Raw genomic sequence first — 25,080 nt, forward strand, 5'->3', positions numbered from 1 at the left:
TATTTTAATGAATGTTTGTCGGTCAAGAACCGTTGCATTTTTGTACATATGCAACGGCCAGAGAAAAGTCTCAATGACGCTGTCCTTCGTTCAAGTGTACTTCGCAGCAGCAGCTTTCACCGGTCATGTATTGCTAGTAATTGCATCGAAATTCTAGTCGCAACAGCGAGCCATCGATAGGCCCTTGAAAGTTTGTGCTAGGACGGGGCCCCTTGCGTACATGAGTTCAGGTGCATGGGCGTTGCCACGAAAACCAACCCGAGCTAGCAATGTTCGCGCCAAAATATCTTTTCTAGTCTGAAAATGACACCGTAGGGGACAAAATCCAGAATTACTTCCGGCGCCGGTGGCTGTTTTGATCAGCGGTTCGTGACCGTTCGAAAAAAAATTGTGTGTGTGTGTGTGTGTGGGGGGGGGGGTTGAAGACCCAGCAGCTTCCCCCCCCCCCCCCTGGATACACCCCTGCCTGCCTCCTGGGTTGCTTTTCTGGGGATTTCTCATGAATTTTTCCCTCATATTCAACGACGCCGACGAGGACGCTGGATTTCATGCGACACAAGCTCCTTAACGCTATCACTATAATAAAAGGAAACGTTCAGAGTTTTTTAGCGAAACGTCCATGTATGCCACACTTCCGACACGAAGAGTGCGTGACTTCCTAAAGCTAGTGCAGAATTGCTATGTTTAGCACCGGAGTATAGTAGTACCTTTACTGCGAATAAGTGCTGTTGCACCCCTACGGGAAGCTAATCTCCGTTGATGTGAATCCTCCAGCCTTACCGAGGAGCCTTTCACCTCCATATATGCACAACCGACAAGTCACCCCACCCACTAGAAGCCCAGGCGGCAGCGGACAATAAAGTGACGGTGATATCGAATACAAACACGGAGTGGGAAACCCAGCTACCCTCCAGGAGCACCTACCTCCAGCAAGCTCCCCATTACAACTCCCTAGAAAGGAGCCTACCGACACACCTAACGCTCCTCTTGACAAACCTGCGCTCCATCTACACCCTGCGAAAAAATTGTGCCGTGTGTGTGTGAAGCCTCTATTCAGAGCAAAAACACAGAGTGGAGTAAGAGCACAAAAGTAACAACCGAGGGTAAAAACAATTGTTTTCCACAATTTTCGCATCAGATGTGTGATCTTATGTAGTTTTTTTTTTGTAGCGATAGCTATATTACGGTAGCATTTCGAGCCTTCAGCGTGGCGGCGCCGCCACGCCGTGGCTGCGCCGCCACGCTGTCACGTGGTTTGTCACGTGGTGCGGAGCAGCTGCCGGCGGCACGGCGCCGTGGCTGATCACGTGGTTCGTCACGTGGTTAGTCAGTGACCAAGTCAGTGACCAAGTAGTCAGTGACCTCGTCTCTGTCCTCGTCTGTTCAGCGCTGCTTTTCAGAAGGATTCCACTCGGCCAGCTGTAGGTATCGCGTCACTCCAGGTGTAACCAAAGCTAAACCAGCGCCATTTTTTTCATAAAATTTCATGACATAATTGTGTTTGGTTATTACCGTAAATTTCGGTATACAATATCGCGGACTATACGCGTTTAAAGCTAAAATTTGACTCAGTACAGACCATAAACAGGTGCATACTATGCTGTAGTTTTATCTTATAAGGCGACTTGACAACGTAATCCTCACTATCAGAAGGCTTTTTACAGCCGAAATCGGGCTGTGTTTATTTGTTTCTGGATATTACGGATCTGGCTGGTTGTACGCGCGGTTACGGGCAGTAACCATCTTCTTTTTTAAGAGACATAGCTTGATTTCTCCCGGCTACACACTGTGAAACTAAAGCACATGGCTGGCATGGGCGCTTGAGTCAATAAGGCATGCACAGTAGCGCAAGCAGTCAACGAAGTATTCTGCTGTCTGTTCCGCCTCGGAAGAACGAAGGTTTACAAATTAGCGCTACAAAGGTCAGCTGTAAAAAAAGTATGAGCGAATAAGGAAGAAAAAGGGGCTCTTATATCCATAATGAAAGAATAGACATTTTTTGCTCTAACTTCAAGCATAATGCGTATTATGAGTGCCTATGTTATGGCATAAGTATTTGTGATAATTGGGAAAACAAACTAAATGTGCATATGAAACAGAAAGATGTATACTTAAGGATTTCAACGCCCTTCCGATTTCGCAGACTAACACTCGGTTCCCTGCGGTTCTTAGTGGGTGCCGAAAATGTAGTGAATATGTTTGTTTTTGAGGAAGATTTGAGCATGGCTAGATATACGCCGGATGCGGCTTATATAGCGGTAATTATGGCACAATAAAATTAATAAAAGGTACGGCCAGGCATTACAAGCTCCTAACATTAAGGCTTCGCTTCATCAACAGCATATGTGTCCTTAAAAAAAAACTTCATCTTTTTCAGGAAGACATCAACAATAATGTGCCTGGAACTTGATATTGGCGGAACACTCGGAGATATTTCTCGGAAACACGGAAAAAGTTAACGGTCAGTCGTTTTGAGAAAACGTTGTAATGGGCTGGGAAAATCTGGCGTTTGTTTGAGCTGTGGCCTAGTTGGTTGGGCGCCCGTCACGGCTGCGGGAGGTGGTTGGTTCGAAGCCCACCGCCGGACACCCACCGGTAAAAATGGGTACAAGCGTCCCCTGGCCTGGCGCCCGGCTTTCTTTAGGGGTGTTCGTTTGGGAGAAGCTCCGTAAACCCCTCTACGCCACTCGCGGGCGAAGCCCCAGTTTCGGACAACATCGCAGCCTGCTAAACGTGGTGCCCCTTCGGCCAACGTGGCTCGAACCTCGATCATTTGCAGCAGCAGTCAGCACGCTGGAATAGGATGGCTTAACCACAGGTGGGCAAATATAACGATTCACGAAACAATTTCATGCCACTTTCGAATTGCCCGCCCTTCCTCATTCTGTGAATTGACGCCACTAACTACATTCGCTCTTGGTTACTGGCTGAAGCCAAGGGCGTGGCGTCACTTTAGCCAATGAAGGAAGGCAAGAAATTTAAAAAAATGGCGTCGATTCGGGAAAGAATTTTTGTAATGTGCCATTTAATCTTGGTCATTGCTTGACACACTTCTGTTAACTTCTTAGCGGACTTGGGCGATGCAGGCTTGTCATAAGCCGACTGTCATTTTTGGCCCCTGATGAGTCCAACTTGTGTCTCTCCTAGCACTACTCCGCTTTGAAGCGAGTAGGGCTCGTACAAAACATTTCTTTTATTGGCCAACAAGATTGCAGGCGTACTAAATACCCATTTATGGAGCATTTTCGAAAAAAAATGTATCCGCTAGGGGGTTAAGGGCAGCATGTTTTCGTGCGTTCCAGTAGCGCATCAACGTGTATTCCCACACTGGTAGAGCTGTGAAATTGGCGAGGCGAAAGGTAGTACGGTTTCTCCTCATCAAGTCACATGTTCTTACATATAGCATAGTCCAGGGTTTGACAAGACTACGCCTGGTCAGGCATGATACTGATGACGTTGGAGGTCACTGGCCATGTCGAGGTTCTAATTGCCGTTTTGTAACCCGCACGAGTTCCTTGTTCACTGAGGTGGCCAAGACCCGGTCGTCCTTTATGTATGTGGCATGTGATGTAATGAGCGTAAGTAAACTGCCGGTATATTTACATTTGCCCACTTGTTTTTGCGGCCATTGCCAGGTCTGCACATTGCATTAGCCGCAGGTCGCGGCGACACAGACACTACGCAGCTGCACAGCTACTGCTATGTTCACCCTAGAACGTTGAGTGCCCGCTTGTTCCGTTATTACAGGATCCTGCAGCTGTGGTACCATGGCTTGATCGACTACTTGAGGAAGAAATACTTCCACGCCGACCTGGTGCCTGCACCAGAGCCTACGCTTACTCTGACTCTTTCGAACTGCAAAGCGTCTTTCTGGATGTGGTTCCTGGGTTTGCTGCTGGCATCTGCGACGTGCCTCCTGGAATGGCTGCTAGCGCCGCGTCCTAAACCACGCCCGAAGCGTCGGCCAAGTAAAGATACGCGGGTGCGCAGGCGTGTTGCAAAATCGAAGAAATGCCGCCACTTGTCCGTGCCCGCCTCGTACCACCGCAGGGCCTCGCTGAAGGCCTTTCCACCCCTGCGGCGAGCGAGGCCAATTCCACGTACCACCCAATAAAATTCGCATTGGTGTGAGTCAGGGAGTGTAGTTGATACCGCGGTAGAAATGTGCCGGGAAAATGGGCTTCAGCCAGAGACAAAGACAAGTCTTCTTTTATCATTGTCGAACAGTCTTGGAGAAAAAATTTGAATGCTGCAAATTTCTAAGAGACTGATAAAGAAATATTGAAGATAATGGCCCAGCCTTCCGATATGTAGCAAAATCTTTCTTTTTCAGTGTTTCCATCGCTCTCATAGAGCACTTGAGACTGCCATAGAAAACAAATGGTGGACAGCAACAACGTTAAGAGCGAAAAAAGGCAGCTTTTCCGACTGCAGATCTGCGGACATATTGGTTGTTAAAAAGAAATGTTACAATATATGAAAAAATTGCGTTCATAAACTCCTTCCCGCTCAAAAAGGCTTTTCTCCACAATTGTTGGGCATGTCCTCATCGGCAGGTATGATGAGTGCTTTATAAGTTATAACAGAGTTGTTGGAGGACAAATGTGGTCATTAGTGTTTAGTATAGTGTTGCATAACAATCACGTTTCTGATGACAAAGTCTTTCGCCACACGGCTGTGCATCCTGTCGATAACAACTTTTGTTGAACGCGACAAGTACACCTGTCCAGGATCGCAAAGTACTGTGTCGCAATCTATTAATTGCGAGTTAAAGGACTTCAGCAGTGACCTTAAGAAACCTTTGCAATCAGTTGTCACAGTGGTCAGTACGCCACCAACTCTCACCACCTTTTAGCGGATAACAGTTATACACCACCTCTCCATTCATCTCCTTTGCCTAATCTCCAGGTCCACGGCCACAAGCCGTTGCTGCTCTTCGTGGGCGTGAGCTTCGAGGTCCTGGTGAGATCCGTGCTTCCATCGGGGTGGCGTTCTTGCCTTGCAGGTTATTAACGCTGCAAGGCGAGAATGCGCCGTCAAGTTCTCTCTCCCCCCCCCCCCCCCCCCGGCCTTACATGACGTGTTGCTGGCGCATATTGCTGAGCCGCCGTTTCCCGAACACAGTTTATGCACGATACTGTCCTCTCACATCTGTGAAACTGCCTTCCCCGCGACTAACCCCGCTGGCGGCACTTTTTTTTGTCCCTGCACTGGGCTCGACTGACCTTCCACGCCGAGCAGAGTGGCGCCATTGTGACGACGGTATACACCCAAGGCCAGCAATGTTCGGAACCATAACTTGCGAAAAGTAAATGCACACACTGCACATCAATAGCGTTTGAGGATTAAGCCAGCCGGAAAAGAGGAATAGCGCTAGTTTCTGAGTAAAAACAGACTATGAAACGCCTAATGCATCGCTACCAGCATCGTGTGCTACTAAGCGCCGACCCTTTCGTTAGTATGTGGTGAGCAGCCAGTCTTACCATCGGCCTAATACCACATCAGGTTGCATTATTTTTGCTTGGTCAAGGGAGGTTAATCAAGAAGTTATGCAATTCCTCGGTAAAACACACTGAGCAAAGTTCTGTAAAGCGACCGGCACACATGCACCTGTTACTGTCACCGTTGAGGCTTCAGCCTCCCTAATCTGATGCCCTTGTAAAAATTCAGTGCAGTTCCCACACACTCAACAGAGTTTCCCTTTTCTCACCGCCACAGCTGCTGCCGTACATGCTCGAGAGAACAGCCATCATTCGATTCTGCCGTCCAAAACTGAGGGCTAGTGCCTTTCGGGCAGTCACTTAAAATCAAAACCAGACACCAACTGCACTACGACAATACCATCTGGCTGGGGTCACACTTGGACATTTTGCAAAGAACAAGGACAAGGAATTCCGCTCTTTGGCACCTCCGGAAGATGTCCTGCGCATTCAGCTTATGCAGGATTTATAAAGAATATAATCGGGTGGGCATTATTGAGCACAAGTGAACTATTTGTGAGCGGTCTTCTTGAGGCCAAGTGCGCACCGAATATATGAGCGCAGCGGGAAATACAGCAGTCGTTGAGATGGAGCGCGTACAGATTGTTTCCTCTGTTCGCTCCCAACTGGCTTTTCTTCCCCTCTGCTCTCGGCACTATTCATCACTCTCGCCCATTTTCCCTTTATCGCCCATCATCAACGGGGGCGTGGCGCCTTCATTCTACTTTGATATGATTTGTGCATTTTCGTTACTGTGGTCACACCAGACACCGGACATCGTAGATCCATCGGGAAACGAGAGAAGCAATCAAGAGATGATTATCGCCCTTTTTTTGGTGTATATCACTACGTAGGTAACGCATATATTACTATCCTATTATTCATCCAAAGGTGGGCACAAAGCTCAAAAGCGTTTAATAGTCCTGTATTGCGTTCACCAATTTTCACCAGCACTACGATTTAGTGTTTCTTGGTTAATCTGCCGCGGAAGACGGCCGGTGTTTGCAGGTGTTGGTGGTATTGGTTTTTTATTAAAATAATAGTAAAAAGGAAGGAAAAGATTTTTGCTAGCCCCGGCATCTGCCATCGATACTGAAGCACCTGAGATGGGGCAGCGGAAATAAAGGATAGCAGACAGAATGGAGAAATGAAATGAAAGCGGAATACGAGAATTCAAGAATAAGAGTTTTACTCAAGCTCAGGGACGATCAGGTTTATTAAGGATGGCCACCGGATTTGTTCCATGGACAGTGCCTAAGTTCAGATGTAACATTTCATGTAAAGAAACTCTCTCTAGCGGCCTAGAGTAGACGTAAGCACGAAATTCTTTGCTGTACAGGCATAGCAGATTCTAGAGACTGAACCTCGCTGAAAAGCAAGGTCTCGTCTTTGCCCAACACAACCTTCGACAACAGCGTCGCTCGGGTGGAGGAGTGCAATGCCCGCAATGTTTACAACGCAATGGGGTCCGGGCCGCACCGAACAATGGCGCCATGGCTCCGCGCGAGACCGTAGGCGTGCGGATTGCGCAACACACTCGGCACTCACGGTGCGCTCACACGTCACGAGGACTGCGCGTGCGTCGCTCGGGCTGCAATACAGTACGTAGGCTTCTTCGCGCCGAGCGCTGGGAGAACTACGAAGACCCTGTTGTTGACACATGCGCTGCACTGGCGGCAGCGCAACACCTACGCACCGGGAGGTAGACGGAAAGGTTCGCAAAGGTTCGTTTAGGCTCGCTTTCGTGTTCTCTCTACGGTTGGCCTCCGGTTCGCGCCACGTTCTCGCTTCGATCTGCCACCAAGGTCACCCGCGGCGTTCCAACAAAGGGAGATAAAAGCATTTTGTGCTTAAAGCTGCATATATAGAGAAGACGCGGAGTGGTTCTAGTATTGAATACCGCTGGGTAGCTCTTGCTTAAGAACCTTCCAAGGGTATTTGGCAAAGATTTTTGTAGAAAATTGCTCGCCGTTATCTCTACAGAGGAGACGCTAAATCTGCTTACAGATGCGTGGTGTCAAGAATAGGATCGGGGACGCAATGGTAGCTATGCAATAAAGTTCGGAACACAGCGAGTTCCTTTCAAAACAGCTTTGCGCACAACAGTGTTAGGCCTATTTGAATGATGGGTTATTTTAAGGTCGCTTTCCGCGCACCTGCGGGAACTGAAAGGTTGATAGACGGCCTTCCGATAATTCTGTAGAAGAATATGACCTCAGTAAGGTGTGACAACTTGAGTTGTATGAAGCAGTGAAATAAGACTACAGGAAAACCAGATCCAGCCAGAGAAAAAAACGGACCACCTTTTATTCAAGAAACACACATTACTCTGCAACACCACCACCAGCTTTTATTTGACAATGTAGCTTCACAGCGTAAATTAGTGCAGAGGTTTGGAGGCATGGATGAAAATCAACACTCGATTGGGGCTAGTGTGATCATCCTGATCAATCGACAGTTTGGCAGCTATGTCTCTCGTGAACTCTGCAAGCTCCTCTTTTTCCTCCTCCGTCTTCAGGAGTGGGGAAACTGGGTTGTTATGAAGAAGGCTGTCTGCAAACAAAGTGAAGGCTGTCAGTCGAGTTGAGAGCTTTACAAACTATTAATTGCCTATGTGATTTCACATCCGTTCATACCCTACACTGAAAATAAAGCAAAAACAGAGCAAGGCCTCTTATGGACTATTTTGCCGGCTATGGTGAGGTTTTTGCCAAACCAACCACAGTTTCTTGCGACTGCTTTGGAAAATATCGTTGATGGTATAGAGGTTTGCACCTTTCACTACATGAAATGCGAATAGACGAGTTTCATTTGAGACAATGAAAGAAATAAAGAAAAACATGCATAATATTTATACCTGAAGTCGATCTTATTTATCCATTGGTGCACTTATTTCCATCATCATCATCATCATCGGCCTGACTGCGCCCACTGATAGGCAGACGCCTCTCCCATGTCTCTCCAATCAAACTCTCCTTTGCCAGCTGCGGCCACCGTATTCCCGCATTATTCTTAATCTCATACGCCCACCTAACATTGTAGCACCCCCTGCTAGGCTTACCTTCTCTAGTAATCTCATTCATTACCCTTAACGACGAGCTGTTATCTCGCCTTCGCATTGCATGCCCTACCCAAGCCCACTTCTTCCTCTTGAATTCAACTAGGATGTCATTGATCCGCTTTTGTTCTCTCACCCACTCCGCCCGCTTGCGGTCTCATAACGTTACACCTATCATTTTTATTTCCATAGCTCGCTGCGTTGTCCTCAATTTAAATTGAACCACATATATCGTTAACCTCCACGTTTCTGCCCCACAGGTGAGCATCGGTAGGATACCAGCTGGTGTATCCTTTTCTCTTGAAGGATAGTTGTATCCTACCAGTCATGATCTAACACTTTTTTCCATACTCTCGTAAATTTTGTGGTGCTTTTGACTGGTCACTTCGAACATTTGAAACTGAGCGCGCAGACCCGAGAGTTAAATCAGAATCTCAGTAGGAGTAAACACCGCTAAGCCGAATATGTGGTTAATTGACGGAAATCATCGCGCGGAACAACGTAGAGAAGAGGGAATACAGAAGACAGAACTTTCTTCTGTGTTCTTTCGCGCAATGTTTTCAGTCAATGAGCTATGCGCCAACTAACCCAGGCAGAAGTCCCGATTCGACGAATATGTAAGGCGCTCCCAGAGCATCCACGTGACGGAAACAAAATATGAAAGTCTTTTGGCTGACACCTATGGGGGGCAAAGTGGGGCGTAGGTTATGGCTTCCGCAACAGCCGTTTCGTAAAACCATATGCAGAATCCATCGTCGAAGCACTCGCTGACAAAAAGGCGATTCATCGCCATTTCAGCAACGCTTTCGTGCGTGGTCAGCGCACTCAGCATGGACATCTGTGCAACCTGTCCACAAATTTGTCCAGTTGACACTGGCACTTTGAGACTGCTTACACAATCAGATGTTTTGTACTCTGTGAACTAATGACCCTCTGCAGTGCATTTGAATACAACAAAGATGGAGCCATAAAAATCTGTCATCCAAAGTGCAGGCGCAAATATACCGCATAAGATGCCTCGTGCCCTCTTTCGTAGACGCCAGTGAGGCAGTAACCAACGATACCACGTAGATGACAGTGGGGGCGCATCTAATATAAAGGTTCCGAGCCACCGGCAATGACTGATAAAGTTCGTTGGCTTGAGAGTATAAGAACATCAAAACTACACCAACAGGCTGTCAAGCAGTGACTTAGCCACCCTCAAGCGGGCGACCTCGTGGTGCATCACCGATTGCCGCTGCGCTGCTTTTATGCTCAGATTTGGGAAGAACCCTAACGAAGGCCTTGTTTTCAATCAAAAGCTTCACTACGCTACCTCACAACAATTTCAAAGTGCTCGAGGATTTCACCTTCAAGTGAGCCAGAGGTCAAACCCCTTACGGCGCGATTCTTGTTTCCACCGCTCTATGGGAGACAGTTACTGCGCCATTTCCTTTACTCAAAACTGGTTCGCGCGTGCACCGATATATATGAGACAATTACTGCGCCATTTCCTTTCTTCAAAACCAATTTTAAAACCAAATTTTCAATTTTCTTCAAAACCCAAGGAAAAGTGCATAACTTGCCCCTTGGGATGGTGAACGCCTCAGTCGCGCTTTAAGCTACGTGGCGGTAGGAACAGATGTGCGCTGAATGCGTTGGCATTTACAATGGTGTAGCAGAAACGCGGCACTGAAGCAGCGTTTCGATGGAGGCGAAACTCAAAGGCGCCCGTGTGCTGTGCGATATCAGTGCACGTTAAAGATGCCCAGGTTGTCGAAATTATTCCGGAGCTCTCCACTACGGCACCTCTTTCTTCCTTTCTTCTCTCAGTCCCTCCTTTAGGCGCGGTTCAGGTGTCTGCCGTGTTGTGTGACAGATACTGCACCATTTCATTTGAATTGAAAATGAGTTGTTAGGGAAAGGAAATAGCGGAGTATCTGTCTCACATATCGGCGGACACCTGAACCACGGCGTAAGAAAATGGATAAAGGAGGCAGTGAAAGAAGAAGAGAAGAAAGTCGTGCCGTAGTGGATGACTCCGGAAAAATTTCGACTACCTGGGGATCTTTAACGTGCACAGGCATCGCAAAGCACACTGGCGCCTTACCACCACCACCACCACCACCTCCACCGAAACGCAGCTGCCGCAGCCGGGTTAGAACTCGGGATTTCCGGATCAGTAGCCATTTCATTTCCCCAACAACCAATTTTCAAGCTATAGACTGTCGGCGTTCTTTGTGTTACTGGCGTTAGCGTTGGCAACGCCCTAGACTCCGATGATTTCGAGGAAAAGATGACGCATAACTGGCTCCCTGGGACAGTGGCCGCCTCAATCGCGCTTTAAGGTACGTGGACGTATGAAGAGAGAGAGAGAGAGAGATGTGGGCTGCATGGATTAGCGCTGACAACTTTGAGCCAGACACGCGCCACTGCAGCATTAAGCCGCAGCGGTCATTGGGTGGATGGATGGAAACTTTTATTACACAGATAAAAATTGCTGGTGGTTTAGCTCTGGTCAACGCTGCTCGAAAGCGAAAAGCGGCATCTCCCTGGCTACGTTTGTGGTCGAGCGACTGGCGGTGTGTGCCATACTGACAAATACACAATAGTAGGCATTTTTTTATTTGTTTAACATCTTGCTTTCTTCGAAACGAAACTAAGGCGCTCGCCCAAGAGAGTATATATTTAGTATAGCTTTGGTGATATTTACAAATGTACTATATTGTTCGTTGTATGCGGAGATATGGAACAAAATTCGGTTCCAAACGACGCGGAAACCCGGCAGATAATTTCAGAAAGCCAAATTGAAGAATAATTTTTTTTGGGGGGGAAAGGAAATGGCGCAATATTAGACAGGCGTCATTTCCTGTTCCTAAAACCAACTTTCATTTTCCATCGCTTACGGCGCGTTCGGGTGTCCACTGAGACATGTGAGGCAGGCATCATTTCCTACCCTTAAAACCAACTTTCACTTTCCTCCATAAAAAGGCCGCCGCGGTCAGGTTCGAACCCGGGAACTGATCCGGAGTTCCCGGGTTCGAACCCAACCGCGGCGGCTGCGTTTTTACGCAGGAAAAACGCTAAGGCGCCCGTGTGCTGTGCGATGTCCGTGCACGTTAGATCCCCAGGTGGTCGAAATTATTCCGGAGCCCTCCACTACGGCACCTAATTCTTCCTTTCTACTTTCACTCCTCTATTATCCCTCCCCTTACGGCGCGGTTCAGGTGTCCAACGATATATGAGACAGATACTGCGCCATTTCCTTTCCCCAAAATCTAATTATTATTATTATTCACTTTCCTTTCCTTACGGCGCGGTTCGGGTGTCCACCGAGATATGTGAGACAGGCGTACTTTCCTTTCCTTAAAACCAATTTTCATTTCATTTTTCTTCCCTTGCGGGCGCGATCCGGGTGTCGGTTCATTTCCTTGTTCGACCTCTAGCTACATTCAAGGTCAAACTTGCTGCCCCGCTGACAGCTAGAAAAGCTGGCATAGTGAAATTTGCGCTACAAAAAATCTGCCAGGGTGGTTCCCGACTGGTCCAGGCATCCACGGGGTTGTGCTCCACATAAAGTCCGATATCTGCCATATCTGCCACCAGCCATATCTGGCCGGCGGGCTGAGCGGTCCATAAAGCAGCCTCCCAGGAAGATTGAGTGGGATTGGGGATGGGGGTACTGCCTGAGGGGAAGAACATTCCCAAAGGTAGTGGAAAAGTGGGGATCTGTGCACGCACAGAGGTGTAACAATGAGGAGGAAAGGTAGGGTGAAAGGATGAGAGGCAGTAGGGTGAAATAAAGCAGCCCCTCTGTAATTGTCGCCATGTGGCACTGGATAAGGGCGACGAGGTAGTGTGGTGTGGTGGTAATGTCATGCGGCTGAGTTTGCAGAATGTGGTGATTTGATGACATGTATAAAGGACCGATAGGGGCTCAAGATCGTCCGGGGTCCGGGAGTAGAGTTCTCGGGCGAGCGCATTAACGCGCTCATTACCGGGGATCGAGGCATGCCCAGGGATCCACGACAGAGTAACCGTTCGGTCGAGAGAGGTGGCTGTGGCAACAATACGGTGTGGGCCGGCGTCGCCACGCCCTTTAGGTAGTGGCGGCATATGGCCTGGGAATCTGTGCCAATTTCGGTTATGTTTTTGTCAATGGTGGAGTGGGCCAGCGCAAGTGCGATGGCGGCCTCTTCCGCCTCTGCAGGCGAATTAGTTCGGATAGTGGCGGCGGCCCCCCCCCTGTGCCATCTTCATAGGCTGCGACTGCCGTGAAAAATACTACTTCAGTATTTTTTGCTGCGTCGACATATAGGATATCGGAGCGGTTGCTGTATGCTTTGGTGTAAAATTTTGCTCGAGCCTGTCGCCTACCCTGATGGAGGCTAGCGCTCATATTGCGCGGTAGGGGCTTCTGATATATGGGATCCTGCGTGCGCAGAGAAATCATATAAGGTGTAGGAATTGTTGGGGTGGGATTGGGTAGACTGAGACGAAACTGTCGCAGTAGGCGTTGTCCTGTTTCCGTGCTACTCAGGCGGACTAATTAATTGTTTGATGCGTTGAGCTTCTATTAATTAGATCATAGTATTGCGGGTACTAGTGGCCAGGAGACGTTTCGTGCCAACCGTGGAAAGAAGGCGTAGGGCGGAGGTGACAGCCGTGCGCATTAGGATATCTGCCTGTTGTGTTTAGCGTTGAGTGAGTATGTGGTATGTGAGGTGGTATGTAATGCGGCTAATGATTAATGCATTTGTCATATTGAGGGTCTCGCGCTCACTCCGCCCATGACTGCGTGCTGCCACCCGCTTGATTAGTGCAGTGACCTGTTTGGTCTGTCTTTGCAAGAGATGAAGGGTGGCGGTTGCATCGAGCGTGCTGTCAATGAAAAGGCCGAGAATCTTCAACTGAGACAAAATGGCACTTGATTTCCGTATATGCGCATTTCAATGCGGGGGTGGGGAGGTCACTGGGGAGGGGTTTCAACTGCAATAGTCATGTTTTACTTGGAGAGCAACGGAGGCCTGTGTGTGCTAAATTTGTGGTGGTGATGTATGACAGATTGCAGCATATCCTGGGCTGTTGCAATGGATCCTCCCGTTGTCCAGATGGTTATATCATCTGCGTATATGGCTGTGTGGAGCCCCTGGGGTAGCAGCAAGGGCCTTTGCCAGTGGCGCTAGTGCAGTGTTCAAAAATAAAGGTGATAGGACCACCCCTTGTGGGGTTCTACGGTTAGGCAGGGGGAAATGCTGGGAGGCGACATCCCCAAGGCGGAGTTCTTCCGTTCGTCCCTGCAGGACGGTCCGAACATATTGCCACACTGTTAGCTATTTTGTGGCGCCGCCATGCGGTGCGACAGCACCCGCTGGTCTTCGTTGCCTTCCCCGGCTCGTGCGTTGGTTCGCTGAGTGTGCCTGCTTTGCTAGTCCTGGTGTGTCCTTCTACCCTTTCTGCCGGGTTTCGGTGACGATATTGCCATATGCGGGTGCCGCAGCCCGTGATGGCTAATGTCGTCAGGACATGGTCATGGCTTATTGTGTCGAAAGCCTTATGAATATCCAGGGCCAGTATGGCTTGCGTAGCCGCTGTATGGCGCTTAGTGTAAAGAGAAACTCTTTGAGGGCGGGAAGTACGTATTGCGCCGAGATGGTTGGACGGAAGCCAAATTGAACGTTGGAGAGGAGGAGGAGGAGGAAAAAGTTGATTAAAGTTAAGGGGAGTTGGGCGGGCTTAGTTGGGCGGAGTTGGGTGGGGCCCTCATTCCAGGGCTCCACAGGCTTGAGCTGCCCTGTGGGCCCGCTGTATGAGGGCCCGTTGGTCCTCCAAGTTATCGCTGGTCAGCAGCGCCTCCCACCGCTCAAAAGACGTGTTTTCTTTTTGTAGAATGTTTGGTTTGGCCCCACATCCCCACGAAATGGAAAAGAGTGTAGGGCGGGCCTGGCACCAGGGGCAGGTGTCGGAGTATTATGTTGGGTGTATGAGATGTAGTCATGGAGGATTGGAAATTGGTTCTTCGGTATCTTCCACCATGAGACGGCATCTGGGGTGTCTAATTTCTTATGAAGTGGAGGGAAGTGTCTCCTTTGAAGACGCTGACAATCGAGGCGTTCGCTATAACTAGAAGGTAGAGGAGTAAAAGCGGGCACAGTTTGTGGTCCCGCTCGGATGATGATGCCTTGAGCATGTGGCCTCTCATTTCACCCAGTCCCTCGTGGCCTGGGGTCCAAGTGATTTGGTGGTGCCTGGTGAGGGGTGTAGTGCCCATGAGCCGACTGAAGTGCTCGGGAACTCAGCCTCTCAGGAAGTTTCGACACGCGTGTCCCGGGTCTGTGATCATATGAGCGCTTTGGCCTTGGAACTCGTAACGGCTAATGACAATGGCCTAATGACAACGAAGGCGCGAATGTCCGGTCCCCGTAGAGTATCTGTTACGGGTCCAATTGGAATTATTTTTGGAAATGTGGCGGAAAGTTTGAAGGATGCTTCACTCCCGCCACCGGTTGGCCCGGCATTGCACTGCCTCCGGGATCGGCCTTGTCTTTAGCGCATCTTTACCATCCTGTCTTTCTATCCCATCTTTCAACCCTCCTACTATCTGCACGTGGTAGCGATTGTGGCTCGTCTTGAGCCGGTGAGCAGGCCTGTGCACTTTCCTTTTCTTTCTTCCTGGCAACAACGACAACAGACAATGACCACGGCTACAGTGAACTAGAATACTATAGCCACGGCGGTGGTCTCCGCGGCTGCTGGCGTTCCGGCTCTTACAGAAGCAGTGAATAAAGGGAGAAGCGGTGGCCCACTGCCGCCACTGCGTACTTGTCATCGTCGAGGTTTGCTGCGGCGTCAACATAAACCACGTTCGCGGAATTGGCTAGGCGTCGGCGTAGGTAGGATACTCGCGCTCGTCGTCTGCCTGTGTGAGCGTCTTGAAGCGTATGTTTCGGTATCAGGGCCTTGCTGATGTATTTCCTGTGCTGTTTTTTTAGAGAGGATTGAGCATCTAGAGAGCGATGTCCGCAACTCTGCCTACACGGCCTAGGATAGTTCGGCCAGATTGGGTGGTCTGAAGTCTTAGCGTTTGAGATGTACGGATGGCTTGTGTTAGTTCCGCAAAGGCGTTGAAGTTCCTAATGTGGTCAGACGCTCCGTCGAGGTGTCTTTAGGAAGGTTAAGGGCCGTCTTATATACCCTCCTTATGATGGTGTCAACTTGCTGCTCCTCTCCCTTTGTTAGCGTGTGAAACGGTAGTTCGTATGTGAGTCGGCTAAGTACCAGTGCTAGCAAAGCCGAAGAGTGTCTTCTTTTGGCAATCCTTGGCGATGCTTGGTAATGCGGCTGATCATGAGAGGTATTTGGTTTACGGTGGTTTTGAGAGTCTGATGGCGTGCGTAACATGGAGGTTGCTCTGCATCCAAAGACCAAGAATGCGGATCAGGTTAACATCCCTGACTTCCATGATGGCTTGACCCTCGATAGTGAGGTTGAAGGACTAGGAGAGACGTATCTCGGGCCATGTACTCGTATGACCTCCGATTTCTCCGGGGCGCAGTAGAGGCCGCTTTGCGAGGCGAAGTCCTCGGCGATCCGGGTTTCTAATTGCAGGGTGGTTTCTTTTTGGCCCAGGGACCCTTTGTGGCCCTTAGAGTTATATCATCCGCGTATATGGTAAAGCCTACATTTGGAAGTGCTTGTAGTGCACGCGATAGCCTGAGCATAGCAATGTTGAAAAACGGCAGAAATAATAGCTCCTGAGGTGTGGCTTTGTGTGGCATATTTTTGACGTCGGAGCGGTTCAGTCCGATGCCTACGTGGAATCGTTGGAGAAAGCTTGTTTCTAGGAACGGTTGCAGGCTCACCAACCTATCACGATCAACAATTAATTTAATCGTCACCTGGAGGGTGAGCGCGTTGCATATTCAGCGTGCGGAACGCATTCAACATTAGATGCCAAGCCGCGTCTACTTACCCAATACACCACAACTTTCGCTCTTTACCTAGGTTCAGCAGTAGTTGAACCGCAGCTAATTTTTTTTTCGGAGTGTGTGGTAGCGCTCCTCGATGGAGGCCGACGCCCAGAAAAAATTCTGAGGGTGTTTACGTCTGCTTACGTGGAGAAATGCGAAAACATGTTAGAAGAAAGGAAAGGTTTTTGAGGAAAGGAAAAGGCACAGTAGCTCTCACATCTCGACATGTCGGCGGACACGTAAACAGCGCCTTAAAGCATGCAACTGAAGGTGCATATGTCATTGGTCCGAACCCCAGTCGCAAGTGAGCCACCAGCTTGACTAAAACATGCTAGCCATTTGCAAAGAGAAATGCTATGACGTCAATCGGAATGCTGCACGACGAACGGTTAGTCAAAGTTTTTGAGGAATGTATTCGGGAATGCTGCCACCGCATTAATGTCCACCAGTGAATGACATCGCGAATATTCCATCTACTCCAACGATTCTTACCAACGTTCATTGCGTTAGGTTGCTGATATCCGTTTTCATCCTCCCTTTAGTCGCAACAACGCCTGAGATATCTGTTGCTCAAATCAGCCTCGTCGTTTCGGCGGGCGCGGTTTTGCCCCACGCCCCACCGCTCATCTCTTCCCGCCATTCTTCTTCCTGTCTGCACGTGGCACAGTCCAAGTCCTCGTCACCAATTTTTGCGGCGCTCCGCAGCACCTCACCAAAGGCACAGTAATCGGCCTCATCGAGCGCCTCAGCGCTCCTGTCGATGCTGAGACCCTCTCTGCGGCTCCTTCTTGTCCGCCCCCTCCCCAGCCTTCGGTGCCTCCTTTAGTTGTCAGCATTGCCCCACAACTCTTTGCTTAGGAGAGAGACGAGCTCCTCGCTCTGCTGGGTGAGATCCACGACTGGTTTTCTACGTCAGCCGGGGTTCGCCAGACTCCAATAGCAAAGCACAGAACAATTACCGACGACGCTGTCCATCCTGTTCGTCAGTAACTTTATCGCCTTTCGTTAAAAGAACGTGAAACGATACAACATTAAGTGCGCGAAATGTCGGCCGATGACATTATCCAACCTTCTTACAGCCCTTGGGCTGCTCCGGCGGTGCTGGTGAAGAAAAAATACGGCACCCTTCGCTTTTGTGTTGACTACCGGAGCCTGAACAGAGTCATGAAGAAGGACGTATACCCACTTCCGCGCATCGATGACGCGCTTGACCGCCTGCGCCATGCCCGTTACTTTTCATCCATCGACCTTAGAAGTGGTTATTGGCAGATAGAAGCTGATGAGCGTGACAGAAAAAAGACGGCTTTCATCACCCCGGATGGACTGTATGAGTTCAAGGTAATGCCCTTCGGACCCGGTACTGCTCCAGCGACCTTCCAGCGCGATAGGGACACCGTTCTCACCGGCCTCAAATGGCAAACATGCCTTGTTTGCCTTAATGATGTGGTCATTTTTTCCAGCACGTTTCATGAACATCTTGTTCGCCTAAAAGCAGTCTTGCAGGCTATCAGAAATATCGGCCTCACCTCAAGCCTACGAAGTGCCAATTTGCCTGTGACGAGCTGAAATTTCTGGGTCACGTCATCAGTCAAGAGGGCTTCGGTCCTGCGCTTCCTTCCCGACGCCGCCGGACAAGAACGCCGTGCGGAGGTTCCTGGGCCTCTGCGATTACTACAGACGCTTTGTTCCCAACTTTTCGCATATCGCCGCGCGGATTACTCGCCTCACGAAGGAGTCCATCCCATTCCATTGGTCTAGTAACAGCAGCTTGCATTTGACCATCTAAAACGACGCCTACAGGCTTCCCCTGTCCTAGGCCGTTTTGATAAGGACGCCGCGGCAGAGGTACACACTGACACTAGTAACACGGGCCTCGGGGCCGTCCTGATCCAGCACCAGAACTGCGCCGAACGTGTCATCGCATACGCCAGTCGTGTTTTGTCGAAGGCGAAAACCAACTACTCGACCACCGAAAAAGAATGCCTCGCAGTAATTTGGGCGATCACTAAGTTCAGACTCTATCTGTATGCATAGACGCCCATTCCAGGTGGTCACAGACCACCGCTCTCTGTGCTGGCTTACCAGTCAAGGGACCCTGCAGGCCGACTTGCGCGGTGGGCCCTTCGATTGCAAGAATTCGACGCTACGATCGTCTATAAGTCTGGTCGCAGACGCACTAATGCTGACTGCCTCTCCTGCGCTCCCGTCGAAGCCGCGCCTGATGATACGGACGACTGTGACATCTTTTTAGGAGCTCTATGTACCGACGATATGGCGGCGCGGAAGCGACACGACCCCGACCTTCGCGACGAGATCTCACATTTGGAGGGTCAAGGAGGCGTGGTTCCTCGTCCTTTTGTACGCGTAGTGCGTAATTTATGCCTTCGGGACAACGTTCTTAATACGAAGAACTGTGCCCTGAGCCCGAGGTCACGGCTTTTAGTTGTGCCCACTGGTCTACGCGACGAAATTAAGAAGCGTCTCAAGATGACCCCCACCTCGGGACACTTGGGGTTCAGTCGAACGCTCGCGCGAATACGTTCCAAGTACTATTGGCCACAACTTGACAAGACCGTCCACCATTGCACCAGGACCTGTCGCGAGTGTCAACGGCGCAAGACTCCACCCGTGAAGCCTGCGGGACTCCTTCACCATTTCATCCCACCGCTCAGTCTGTTCCAGCAGATCGATATGGACCTACTCGGACCTTTTCCAAAGTCGCAGTCGGGCAACCGATGGATGGTGGTGGCGACGGACTACCTCACACGGTATGCCGAATCACGCGCTCTGCCGTCATCAACGGCTTGGGATGTGGCAGTGTTTTTCGCCGAGTCCGTCGTTCTTCGACCCGGTGCCCCAGAGGTCCTTATCACTGATCGTGGTGCCGCATTTATGTCCCAACTTATCTCACAGATACTGAGCTTAAGCCACACCGCCCACCGCAAAACTACCGCATACCACCCGCAAAGAAACGGGCTGACCGAGCGCCTTAACAAGACCTTGGCTGACATGCTCTTAATGCATGTCGACATCGAGCACCGAACCTGGGACGAAGTGTTACCGAACGTAACTTTTGTGTACAACAATGCAGTACAAGAAACCACCAGATTTTCGCCATTTTGCCTGGCGCATGACCTGGAAGCCTTACCATGCTCGACGCTATGCTGCCCCACCAGCCAGTTGTCTACACTCACGCCGATGCTCAACTTGTCGATCAACTCACGGAAGAAGCCCGACAGTTGGCCCGCCTTCGCATCCAAGCCCGCCAGCAAGTCGATGCTCGACAATACAACCAAGGCCACCGTGATGTTCAGTTCAATCCTGGCGATCGAGTGTGGGTGTGGACTCTAATTCGAAGCCGTGGTCTTAGCGAGAAGCTGCTGAAACGATACTTTGGCCCGTACGAAGTGATCCGCCATATAGGCGACTTAGTACGAAGTGCTGCCGATCGTTACGCGGCCGTCACGCCGCCCGCCCGCCTCCGAACTTGTCCACGTAGCTCGCCTGAAAGCGTACTGTGACCGCTCGGAGCACGTGGCCCAACTCTTCACGCTTTCGGGAGGGGAGTAATGTCGTGTGGTGTTATTGTTCTTCCTTGATTTTGCACTTAACGTCACCTTCAACCGGCGGCGTGCCGATCGCCGGTGACGAGGTAGAAGCTCGGCAGAACTCGCTCGTGAGCCCGGCCGCGACCGCTTGGCCTGTCTCTGGCGCCTGCTACTGTGGTCCTGGTCCCCCATTGTGCCTTCGACCCGCGTCGTCTCCACAACCCGTGACAATATGACCGATTACGTCAAATACCAAGTGACGCATCAGAGGACCAACTTCCGCCGTCAACATAGCCTCCTATTCCTTCTGCATTAAGAATCAGCCGAACGCAATACTAGTGCTCAGCATCACCTCCCGAATGGGAGATCAATTTTTTAGAGCGGCGCTCGGCCAGCTAAAGACACTATTAGATCTCTATCAAGTGTCAGAAAAATTATTCCCCTTTATAAAGTTCAGCCTGCCAGCTATAGTCTGGGTGAAACGGCAGGCCTGCCTTTGTTGCAATGTATACAACGAACTCCTTTGAGCATCACCACTATGTATGAGTCCTTAGAAATGAGCCGGCGATAGACTGTTACTGTAAACTGAAAAATAACAATTGGTTTTTAGGGAATGGAAATGGCGCAGTATATGTGTCACATTTCGGCGCACACCTGAACCGCGCCGTAAGGGAAGGAATAAAGGAGGGAGTGAAGGAAGGAATGAAGAAAGAGGTGCTAACATTCACAGCGCAAGACGAACACGGACACGAGGGGAGACACCACAAAGCGCCGACTTCAACAAAAGTTTATTGCTGTGCGAGCGACTATATATGGTGTACAGCGGACAGGCGCAGCAACGAAAAGGTACAATCATTCATGAGCATCTGGTAGCGGCGCCACATCGCAAGCGAACACATCATTTTCTGCACACGACAAAAAAAAGGAAAAAACAAAAAGCTAAAAAACCTAAAAAGCAGTACGCGCACAAGAACGTCGAAGCCATAATACTCATTCCGAAATTCGCAAGATATGACGCTCCTTATCACTTAACAGCAATGATGGAGTGCTGACACAGTGATCCCTTTTTTTTTTGCAATCTCTGCAGCCTCAGCAATCTCCCTGGCTGTTTTGCTTATGTACTTGTGAAGGATGGTGGTTCCTCCCAAAGAAGGACCACGTTCCTTGCACTGTTGGCAATCACGGCAGTGTATGCCGAGATGACGAGATGCCCCGATCACGGCATACACTGCCGTGATTGCCAACAGTGCAAGGAACGTGGTCCTTCTTTGGGAGGAACCACCATCCTTCACAAGTACATAAGCAAAACAGCCAGGGAGATTGCTGAGGCTGCAGAGATTGCAAAAAAAAGGGATCACTGTGTCAGCACTCCATCGTTGCTGTTAAGTGATAAGGAGCGTCATATCTTGCGAATTTCGGAATGAGTATTATGGCTTCGACGTTCTTGTGCGCGTACTGCTTTTTAGGTTTTTTAGCTTTTTGTTTTTTCCTTTTTTTTGTCGTGTGCAGAAAATGATGTGTTCGCTTGCGATGTGGCGCCGCTACCAGATGCTCATGAATGATTGTACCTTTTCGTTGCTGCGCATGTCCGCTGTACACCATATATAGTCGCTCGCACAGCAATAAACTTTTGTTGAAGTCGGCGCTTTGTGGTGTCTCCCCTCGTGTCCGTGTTCGTCTTGCGCTGTGAATGTTAGCATGAAGTACCAACTCGCCCAGCAACTGATTTTAAGAAAGAGGTGCTGTAGTGGAGGGCTCTGGAATAATTTCGACCACACGCAGATCTTTAACGTGCACTGACATGGCACAGCCCACGGGCGCCCTAGCGTTTCACCTCCATCGAAACGCAGCCGCCGCGCTCGGGTTCGAACCCGGGAACTCTGCCTCAGTAGCTGAGCGCCCTAACCACTGAGCCACCACGGCGGGTCCTCATCATCATCGTCATCATCAGCCTTACTACACCCACTGCAGGGCAAAGGCCTCTCCCATGTCTCTCCAATTAACCCTATCCTTTGCCAGCTGCATCCACCCTGTGCCTGCAAACTTCTTAATCTCATCCGCCCACCTAACCTTCTGCCGCCCCCTGCTACGCTTACTTTCTCTTGGAATCCACTCCGTTACCCTCAAGGACCAGCGGTTATCTTGTCTTCGCGTTACATGCCCTGCCCAAGCCCATTTCTTTCTCTTGATTTCGACTAGGATGTCATTAACCCGTGTTTGTTCCCTCACCCACTCTGCCCGCTTCCGATTTCTTAACGTTACACCTACCATTTTTCTTTCCATGGCTCGCTGCGTTGTCCTTAACTTAAGCTGAACTCTTTTCGTTAGCCTCCACGTTTCTGCCCCGTAGGCGAGTACCGGTAAGATTATACTGTTGTACACTTTCCTCTTGAGGGAAATTGGTAAACTGCCACTCATGATCTGCGAGGATTTGCCATATGCGCTCCACCCCATTCTTATCCTTCTAGTTATCTCCCTCTCATGATCCGGATCAGCTGTCACTACCTGCCCTAAGTAGACGTATTCTGTCACAATTTCTAGGCTCTCGCTGCCAATCGTGAACTGTTGTTCCCTTGCTAAGCTGTTGAACATTACCTTGGTTTTCTGCATGTTAATTTTTAGACCCATCGATCTGCTCTGCCTGTCTAACTCGTTGATCATGATTTGCAGTTCACCTCCTGAATGACTCAGCAAGGCAATGTCATCAGCAAATCGCAGATTATTTAGGTATTCTCCATTTATTCTTATTCCCAAGTGTTCCCAATTCAGGCCTCGAAATACCTCCTGTAAACACGCGGTGAACAGCATTGGCGAAATCGTGTCTCCTTGCCCGACGCCCTTCCTTATTAGAATTTTATTGCTGACTTTATGGAGGACTATAGTAGCTGTGCAGTTGCTATATATATCTTCCAGTATTTTGACATAAGGCTCTTCTACCCCCTGATTACGCAATGTCTGTATCACTGCTGAGGTTTCCACTGAGTCGAATGCTTTCTCGTAATAAATGAAAGCTATATATAAAGGTTGGTTATATTCTGCGCATTTCTCTATCTCCTGATTGATAGTGTGAATATGATCTATTGTGGAATATCCTTTACGAAAGCCTGCCTGATCATTTGGTTGATTAAAGTCTAACGTTGCCTGCACTCTATTAGCGATTACCTTAGTAAATACTTTGTAGGCAACGGATAGTAAGCTGATCGGCCTGTAATTTTTCAAGTCCTTGGCGTCTCCCTTCTTATGAATTAAGATAATGTTTGCATTCTTCCAAGCTTCTGGTACAGTCGAGGTCATAAGGCATTGCGTATACAGGGTGGCTAGTTTTTCTAGCACGATGTCCCCTCCATCCTTCAGATCTGCTGATACCTGATCCTCCACAGCTGCTTTTCCCCTTTTCATTGCTTCTAAGGCTTTCTTTACATCATCTTTCGTTACTGGCAGGATGACGCATTGCTGTGCACTGTTGTCTTTCTCATTAACGCTCTGATTACATTGGCTACTGTACAGGTCTGTGTAGAACTCTTCGGCTACGTTAACTATCTTATCCATATTGCTAATGACATTGCCCTGCTTGTCTCTTAATGCATACATCTGGTTTTTACTTATTCCTAGTTTCCTCTTCACTGTTTTTAGGCTACCTCCGTTCTTTATAGCATGCTCGATTCTCTCCATATTAAACTTCCTTATGTCGGCTACCTTGCGCTTATTAACTTTGATAGCTCCGTTAGTTCTGTTCTATCGGTAGGGTTAGATGCCCTCATGTTTTGGCGCTTCTTAATCAGATCTTTCGTCACCTGGGATAGCTTCCCGGTATCCTTTCGAACTGTCCTACCGCCTACTTCTACTGCGCACTCCGTAATTATTGATGTCAGATTATCGTGCATTGAATGAACATCAAGATCATCTTCCTCAGTTAAAGCCGAATATCTGTTTTGCAGCGCTATCCTAAACTCCTGTGCTTTCCCTCTTATGGCTAACTCGCTAATGATCTTCTTCTTCACTAGCTTCTTCCGTTCCCTCTTCAACTCTAAGCTAAGTCTAGACCTTACCATTCTGTGGTCGCTGCAGCGCACCTTTCCGAGGACGGCCACATCCTGAATGATGCCAGGTTTAGCGCATAGTATGAAGTCGATTTCATTTTTAATCTCACCATTGGGGTTCTTGCAGGTCCACTTCCTGTTTTCTCGTTTGCGGAAGAAGGTATTCATGATCCGTAAATTATTTCTATCCGCGAATTCGACTAATAACTCTCCCCTGCTATTTCTAGAGCCTATCCCATAGTCACCTACCGCGTGGTCGTCAGCCTGCTTCTTGCCCACCTTCGCATTGAAGTCGCCCATCAGTACTGTGTACTGCGATTTTACTTTATTCACTGCTGATTCTACGTCCTCATAGAAACTTTCAACGGTCTGGTCATCATGGCTGGATGTGGGTGCGTAGGCCTGCACCACTTTCAGCTTGTACCTCCTATTCAGCCTAATTGCTACAGCTGCTACCCTCTCGTTAATACTGTAGAACTCCTCTACGTTGCCAGCTATATCCTTATTAATGAGGAATCCCACACCTAGTTCTCGTCTATCCTCTAACCCGCGATAGCACAGTATGTGTCCGTCCTTTAGTACTGTATACGCCTCACCTGTCCTCCTAACTTCGCTAAGCCCTTTCACATCCCATTTAATTCCCGCTAGTTCCTCAAACAGCACTGCTAGGCTAGCCTCACTTGCTAAAGTTCTAGCGTTAAACGTTGCCAGGTTCAGATTCTAATGGCGGCCTGTCCGGAGCCAGAGATTCTTAGCACCCTCCGCTGCGTCACAGGTCTGACCGCCGCCGTGGTCATTTTCTCCGTAGCCGCTGGGGACTGAGGGCCGAGGGTTAATTGGTTTGATCATAGAAGGTTGTGGCCAAGTACTACACCAGGGTGGCCAAATCCTGCTCTGGTGAGAGAGTGCGTTGTAGGTTCTGGTCACCGAGATCAGGCCGCACTCCAGGCCTGGTTATGCAATTCAATCGACACGCGGATATTTTTTTTTTTAACCCGGTGGAGA

The 25,080-nt window shown here is 49.4% G+C and overlaps 1 protein-coding gene across 7 annotated transcripts in view; it reads right to left on the reverse strand.

Moving 5' to 3' along the window:
• Positions 1-7,763: 7,763 nt before the first annotated feature.
• LOC144099393 (juvenile hormone acid O-methyltransferase-like) overlaps positions 7,764-25,080 on the reverse strand; it is a 43,451-nt gene continuing 26,134 nt past the window's right edge. For 5 of the 7 annotated variants that reach the window (XM_077632647.1, XM_077632644.1, XM_077632648.1 and 2 more), the window contains one exon: positions 7,764-8,033. In XM_077632647.1, coding sequence (XP_077488773.1) covers positions 7,861-8,033 — 173 coding nt within the window. In that variant the 3' untranslated portion in view covers positions 7,764-7,860. The remainder of the gene's footprint in view (positions 8,034-25,080) is intronic. The other 2 variants (XM_077632650.1, XM_077632649.1) reach the window with 2 other exon arrangements.

Source organism: Amblyomma americanum, chromosome 7 (assembly GCF_052857255.1).
Source record: "Amblyomma americanum isolate KBUSLIRL-KWMA chromosome 7, ASM5285725v1, whole genome shotgun sequence".
Classification (NCBI taxonomy): domain Eukaryota; kingdom Metazoa; phylum Arthropoda; class Arachnida; order Ixodida; family Ixodidae; genus Amblyomma; species Amblyomma americanum.